The 7,500-nt window shown below is 53.4% G+C and overlaps 1 protein-coding gene across 3 annotated transcripts in view; it reads right to left on the reverse strand.

The window, feature by feature from the left end:
- setd1a (SET domain containing 1A, histone lysine methyltransferase) overlaps window positions 1–7,500 on the reverse strand; it is a 24,209-nt gene that overhangs the window by 6,609 nt on the left and 10,100 nt on the right. For 2 of the 3 annotated variants that reach the window (XM_053619074.1, XM_053619057.1), the window contains exons 8-16: window positions 5,332–6,291; window positions 4,772–4,942; window positions 4,528–4,615; window positions 4,118–4,278; window positions 3,637–3,673; window positions 3,337–3,535; window positions 3,184–3,239; window positions 1,737–3,070; window positions 641–1,040 (exon numbers count right to left, since the gene is read on the reverse strand). In XM_053619074.1, coding sequence (XP_053475049.1) covers window positions 641–1,040; window positions 1,737–3,070; window positions 3,184–3,239; window positions 3,337–3,535; window positions 3,637–3,673; window positions 4,118–4,278; window positions 4,528–4,615; window positions 4,772–4,942; window positions 5,332–6,291 — 3,406 coding nt within the window. The remainder of the gene's footprint in view (window positions 1–640; window positions 1,041–1,736; window positions 3,071–3,183; window positions 3,240–3,336; window positions 3,536–3,636; window positions 3,674–4,117; window positions 4,279–4,527; window positions 4,616–4,771; window positions 4,943–5,331; window positions 6,292–7,500) is intronic. The other variant, XM_053619065.1, reaches the window with a different exon arrangement.

Consider the following 7,500-nt stretch of genomic DNA (forward strand, 5'->3'; position numbering starts at 1 on the left):
ATGTTTTACGTGTTTAATCACAATCTAATTCTACACAAGTCTACAGAAACGTCCCGAAACATCAGCTGAAACAGGAACGGCCTGTCACTAGGGGGCGGTATCGCGCCGACAACGCCAGGCTGCGTGAGAAGAAATATTAAATGCGACATTAAAAACAATCCCAGAACGTAAACGGATTCAGTTCTGTGGTATAAACGAGCGTTTTATATCCAGTGAAGTTGATTATTTTCCTCTAACTGCACGCCCCCAGAGTGTTTTATTCCTCTTACACCGCAGCAATTCACCAAGTACAACTTTCTATTTGTTAAACCACGCCACGTCATACCGAATCAATCGAGAGTCACGTGTAACGTCTGCGTTTTATTAACCCGTCTACAGCCACGGAGTCCCTGTGAACGAGCTGTTGCTAAGGAAACGATAACGTCTCAGAACGAGTGCGTCAGAGCTGCCGTGGTAATTCATTAACATTCGAATGCATTTAAATTTAAATTGAAAACGCATTTTGATTGTTCCGCGGGCGTTTCCATAGCAACAGCTCGTTCACAGGGACTCGTCAGGCGGTTGGCTAATAATTGTGTAACGGATTAAACACAAACGAAACGAGAAGACGCTCTAGGACGTCAGCGTGTGAAAAGGATATTAGTGTGAGGGACCCAGTGCGTGTCGTTGAGCCAGTCCGTGCTGTGGTCGTCCTGCAGCAGCTTCTCGTACGTGACCTTCAGCAGACGCATGTCCTCCTGGTCCAGCCCGGTGTTCCAGATGTCGTACAGGATGGTCATCTGTTCGAACTCGCTGCGAAGCTTGTACGAGCACAGCATGGCTGCCGGGAGAGTGGGCGGGGCCAGGCTTGGCTTCCTCTGGGTGGACGGCGTGACTCCGGCTTCCTGCAGGAAGAGACGCTCGCTTTTCCTCACCTCCTCGCGCTCGAACCCGAGGCGCTCGTCCGCGCCGAAGTCGGAGTCAGCCGTATCGGAGCTGGAGCTGGACAGGTCGGCCGTCTCCAGCTGCTCCACGTCCACGTCCTCCTCCGGGGTGAAGTCCTGACAGCAGAGACGCGACACGGAGGGGTTACAATCAGCGCCTGTTCTTACAATCCAACGTTTACAACAATTAACTTTTGTCAATCTCCCTAAAGAAATAGTTCTGTGCGATATCTACGACACTAACAAACCAATAAATAACGCCGAATAAATTCTCAACGTGTCACCTAAAAACACATTCGAGGTCCATAATCACGTTATTAAACTCTTTATGTAGCAACAACTGCAGTAATATACTTTTTAATATTCCCCATATTTGATATTCAAGAGGCGGGGCTTAAGAGGGCGAAGTCATCCCAAGTGCACAGAGAGGAAATAAGCGACTCTGCTGAAGTTTTGTTGGAGTTTATAGCGGACAGGAAGTCCCACGTGTCCTAAAGCACATCAGTAACGCGTGTGCGACGTCGCTGACATCCGTTGTGTGTCGAAAGGAAAGAAATAAACAGACAGCCGGGGCTGGTGCACGCTGAACTGTGTAAGAGACGGGTTTCTGTGCTGCATGTGTGGATGCTACTGTAGCGACAGGAAAAGGAAAGACACGTCATTGTAAATGTGTACGCTTTGTCGCAATGAAAAAAATCTCAGGAAAATGGAGAAATAGCCGCTATAGCATCGCTCACAACTGAAGCGGATGTTTAGAGATTATTCAACCACGTTATTTCACAAACCCGGTGTCAAAACAAGGCACAGACTCACCGTACACACCTCTAACTTCCCTTTCCTCTGCTTCCTGCCATGTTCCTGCTTCTGCCGTTTAGCCGGCTGCAGCTCCACGTTCTCCTTGTCTTTCCGAGTCCTCTTTTTACTCTTCCCTTTCTCCAGGGATTCCTCCTTCTTGAACGAGCCCCTGCGTTTGAGCGCCTGCGCCTCGGTCGAATCTCCGGCCTCGTCCCCGACCAGCCCCAGGCTGTAGAGCACGGGCGTGTCCGTCTGAGCGTCTCCGATGACCTCCTCCGGAGCCTCCTGGACACAGTGCTGGTGGAAGTCTGTGGGGAGCAACACCGCGGCGTCCTGTCTGGTCCGCTTCTGTCCAGCGGAGGACGCGGGTGACAGCGGAGGAAGAAGGAAGGCGGCGGGTTTGGAGTAATTGTGCTCCTGGAAGACGAGAATTCCGGCCGGGTCCAACGGGAAAAGCCGTGCTTCTTCGTCCTCCTCCAGTTTGTGCTCTTCGGCTTCGTCTGACGTCTCAGTCTCCTCCGAGTCGACGTCTTCGTCCGCGTCCATCTCGGCTGCCACGTGGGCCAGCACGGAGAGGTCGGGCGTAGACGCGGAAGCTAGCTGCAGCAAACTGGATGCGCCGAGCTGCTCCCTGAGCTTCAGTCTCTGCTCCAGAAGCTCCTCTTCGTCGTACTCGTCGTACTCATCCTCCTCCAGCAGTGAGGGCGCAGACGGAGCTGACAGGTTGACAGTTCGAGGCCTGCCGCGAGGACGCCCTTTCTGATTGGGCGTGGCTGGGATGGGGGCGGGCTCTTCGTAGGCCACCCGGACCAGAGAGGCGTGGTCCAGCGGAAGGTTCTGGACCGTGAGACAGACGGGAGTGGGAGGGGTTCTGGGAGATTCCTTGCCACGTCTGGAAGGAGATTTGGTGGGGGTCGTCGTCATCTGTGGGGACGGAGAACGTTTCCTGGGTTCCTCCGGACGCAGTGAGCGCACAGGAGGAGGGACTGTAAGAACTGAGGTGGGCGAGGCCGAAGGGGGTGTGGCTTTGGTCGGGCGCGATGCGAAAGGGCGGAGCATGGGCGCAGGTTTGGAGGGCGTGGTCGGCGCGAGGGCGGAGGCCGACGATGAAACGAGCTGCTCCGGTGGTTGTGATTTGACCGGAGAGAGCAGGAGGGACGGAGAAGCGGCGGAGGAGGGAGATGGAGGTGCTGCGGGGACGTGGATGGAGGGTTTGGATTCGCTCTCCTCTGTGGAGAAGGACACGGTCTTGCGGCGCTTCTTCAGAGGAGGCAGGATGGGAGAGGACGGGCGAGGACAAGGAGGAGACGGCGGCCGGTGATCTACAGACACAGCAGGGGCCATCTTGTCTTCTAAAATAAATATTTTAAAAACACAAGCAGTCACAAACCAAAGAAAGTGCAAACGGTCATGTTTTAACCGCGTTTACTTAGAGCTGTATTCTGATTAAAAGTTGGGCGCTGACCTTGTTTGACCTCCGCAGCAGCCGCCGCGTGCGACTCTCCGACGCTCGTCTTTTCCCTGTGACCAAAAACAGAAAAACAAACACCTTGATAAAACGAAACCCGTTTCCTCCCTCGGCTCTAATCAGGCGCCGAGACGTTAAACTACTACGCACTTCTCCATGGCAACGCTGTCCATCGTCGACTCGTCCATGGTGTCCAGGGCCTCGCTCTCGTCCGCCTGCTCCAGCTCCTCTTCATCTTCCTCATCTGAGGACGACGACGACGACGAGGAGGAGGAGGAAGAGGACGACGACAAGCTTTCGGACGAAGAGGAGAGGCTCTCGTCGTCGCTGTCCGCGCTGAGGGCTTCGTCTGGGCCGACAAATATAAATACCAAGAATAAAACGTTTACACTTAAATAAATTATAAACAGTTCATAAAGTGTGAATGAGTAAAACCGGAACGCTGCTCACCCTCGGACTCTTTCTCGCTGTCGTCTTCATCCTCGTCCTGAACGACATTAACGAGATATTAATAACAGCACATTAACACTTGTTCAGCCTTCAGAACATCACCAAACAAACAAACAAACAACCGATGGAACTGATCTCCAATGCTTCTGATAGACAAACCACCCGAGTTCCAATCACACACACAGAGCGTCGCTGCCACCTACTGTTCACGCCGTGCAATGACGCCAAACACCACTGAGCTGTTCTCTCAAAGATTCTCTCCAAGTTTCATTTAAACTATACTATACGATACGATACAACCAAAAGTATGCACACCCCTAACCATCACACACCCACAAGCGGTTCTTCCCCAAACACACAAAAGTTTCCCTTCAACTGGAACCAAGAGGCCCAGACGGGTGAATGAAAATGCAACTGAATCTTTAACAATCATCCATCCGTCGCTCCCAGACAGACGTCTCGCACGAGCGCGCAAACACACCTTTTCAGAAGATGACTCATCGGACGTCTCCTCTCCTTCGCTGTCCAGGTCGTAAGGTTTACGCGGCTTGGGTCTTTTCCTCCTCTGCACCGCATCTCTCTCGGCTGTTCGGGTCTCCTCCGGCCGGCTAGTGCTGTCCGACACCTTACTCTGGTACGAGTCTGAGAGCGCGCACACACACACACACACCATGAAGACAGTTTAAACAGTTCTAACAGTGTGTAGTCATGTAGGAGAACAACTATCTAGGCTTTTAAAGCTCCAATAAGAAACGTTAAGGCTAGTGACGTTCATATAAATAAGAATATTGGTGACAGAACGCACAAACGCTTTGCGCGATGAAATCTACGCTTGGGAATTTAACCGCAACGGTGATAACTGCGAGTCTGTATAAAGCCTGAATATTTCACCTTCATCCTCCTCGTCTGGCGGAGTCGAAGGTCTGACTCGTTTCAGAGACACGTCCTCTGCCAGCTCCTGAGGCTCTTTCCTTTTCACCTGCGAAATAACAAACGTCACAGTTAACACAGGTGTGGCGCAAACCTCAGACGGCTTTTCCATTTCTATAAAGCGAAGGCTAAAGCTAGACAGCGTGTATACGTATCTGTATCTGACGCGTACACGTCTATACGTCAGGTGAGATACGGCAGGTACCTTGAAGGAAGGCAGACGCAGAGCCCCGCGCAGGGAGAACCCTTCCATGCCGCCGCTCTTGGCCCAGTCCACCAGAGACATTAACGGCTCGCGTGGCCGGCTGCTCGTCTTCTCTTCCTTCTTCTCCTCGTCCCGCACCGCCGACACGCCCCTCATCGCCGTCTGGAACGGCTGAGAGGGAAAGAAGAAGGAGAAGGAAAAAAAAAAAACCCTCATTCACAGTGGATCAAAGCAGACGTGTACAAACTACGCGTACCCATAATGCACTGCTCGGTCTGGAGATGATGTGTAACTTTGCATACTGAGTAGTGTATGTAAATTCTCACTGTGGGCGTGGCTAAATATAAATCAGCTGCACAGAGCTCGCACAGAGCTGAAAAGAACAAAATGCCGACTAAACAGTCAGAGCGCATCAACTACAGTACACACACTGACTCCTCCTCCTCTTATAGGGCGCCATTACTTTTGTCCTAATTGAACCGCTAGTCTCGTTTGTCTTAATTTAATGATCTGAGAGCTGACCAGCTTTTCCTGCGAAGGATTTAGGAATAAATTCTCACCTTGGCCTTCCTCTCTTTACGTTCCCACCACTCGTCGAAGGTTCCGAAGGCGACGTTCTCCACCATCTTGCGGTTCAGGTCCCTCTGCATGATGTTCTTCATCTCGTCGATGAGCGCGGAGAGAACCAGCTGCACCGTGGCCTCGTGAGGGTTCTGACCCATCATGGGCATGGGGTACTGCTCGCCGTCTACGCCCGGCACGGCGCCGTAATTCGGGGGTGGGTAGTGCGAGGGGTAGTGCTGGGGCAGGACGTGGGGAGGCCACGGGGAGTGAGGGGGCGGAGGCATGGCGTGGGGGTGGTGAGGGGGCAGCTGAGGGTCCGGGTACGGGTAGGAAGGCATGTGAGGAGGCATGTAGCGGTGGTCCTGGTCGTAGTGGTTCCCTCCAGATCCGTCTTGGTCCATGTAGGGGTGGTGGGTGTGTGGCGCGTGCGGGGGAGGGGGCAGAGAGTGGAGATGGTAAGAGGGCGGGTACTCTGAGCCGGGCGTGTGCTTTTCCCGCAGCTGGTGCAGACGGCTGAGCATGTGCGCCTGCATCTGGAAGGACGTGCCGGCGTACTGGCTCATCAGCTCCACGGAGCTGGCGTAGTCATACAGGTGGGGGGGCATGGGGTACTCCGGGTGGAGCTCCATGTGAGGCAGGGGAGGGGGAACGCCCGGGGGAGGAGGAGGTGGGGGCTGGAGAGAAAAGCCAGGCGGGGGAGGAGGGGGCAGGTGGGGAGGGTAGGAGGCCATGTGAGGGAGCGGCATGGAGGTGCCGAAGTGCTGCGTGCTGTCCGGGGGCGAGCCGGACGAGGGGTCGGCGTTCTGAGAGGGCAGGGCCGACTGAGACGACGGGGCAGGGGAGGATGACGACGAGGCGTGGTGCTGCGTCACCGTAGCGATGCTACCGCCGCCGCCCACACCGCCGTCGTCTTCGTCGGAGATTTCCATGTCTTCTCCAGAGGAGTGAGGGGACGGCTGGAACGACAGGAGGTGGAGACGATGAGGGAAAAAAAGCCTCGTTAAATACGGATACAGCATATCTGCAGCCATCAGCGCTTCAAATTTAATATTCTTTAATACCATATTCAAGACATTTACAAAAAAATGTAATACCTGCACTTCACTTCAGTCACGCTACACCATACATCAGCTATAACGGACTGTGTTTGTGTAGATACGTCCCTTTCTGGGTTTAATAAACTATAGCAGGGTAAACACCTGTACAGGTAGGTGGGAGAACAGAACAAATATCCTCTTCACATTACCATTTACTAACACTGGAATATAATCCAGTATTTCCTTCCCGTGACCTTCCAACAGAGCAAATAAACTAGACAGGGACTACGGCAGACAGAAGAGGAAAAGATGTGGAATTTACCATCACTCCCCCAGCAGCTGTATTAGAAACCAACCCCCCCTCAGCAGCTGTATTAGAAACCAACCCCCCCTCAGCAGCTGTATTAGAAACCAACCCCCCCTCAGCAGCTGTATTAGAAACCAACCCCCCCTCAGCAGCTGTATTAGAAACCAACCCCCCCTCAGCAGCTGTATTAGAAACCAACCCCCCCTCAGCAGCTGTATTAGAAACCTACCCCCCCTCAGCAGCTGTATTAGAAACCAACCCCCCCCAGCAGCTGTATTCGAAACCTACCCCCCCTCAGCAGCTGTATTAGAAACCAACCCCCCCCCCAGCAGCTGTATTCGAAACCAACCCCCCCTCAGCAGCTGTATTAGAAACCAACCCCCCTCAGCAGCTGTATTAGAAACCTACCCCCCCTCAGCAGCTGTATTAGAAACCAACCCCCCCTCAGCAGCTGTATTAGAAACCAACCCCCCCTCAGCAGCTGTATTCGAAACCAACCCCGCCTCAGCAGCTGTATTCGAAACCAACCCCGCCTCAGCAGCTGTATTAGAAACCAACCCCCCCTCAGCAGCTGTATTAGAAACCTACCCCGCCTCAGCAGCTGTATTCGAAACCAACCCCCCCTCAGCAGCTGTATTAGAAACCAACCCCCCCTCAGCAGCTGTATTCGAAACCAACCCCCCCTCAGCAGCTGTATTAGAAACCAACCCCCCCTCAGCAGCTGTATTAGAAACCTACCCCCCCTCAGCAGCTGTATTAGAAACCAACCCCCCCTCAGCAGCTGTATTAGAAACCAACCCCCCCTCAGCAGCTGTATTAGA

Source organism: Ictalurus furcatus, chromosome 2 (assembly GCF_023375685.1).
Source record: "Ictalurus furcatus strain D&B chromosome 2, Billie_1.0, whole genome shotgun sequence".
Classification (NCBI taxonomy): Eukaryota; Metazoa; Chordata; class Actinopteri; order Siluriformes; family Ictaluridae; genus Ictalurus; species Ictalurus furcatus.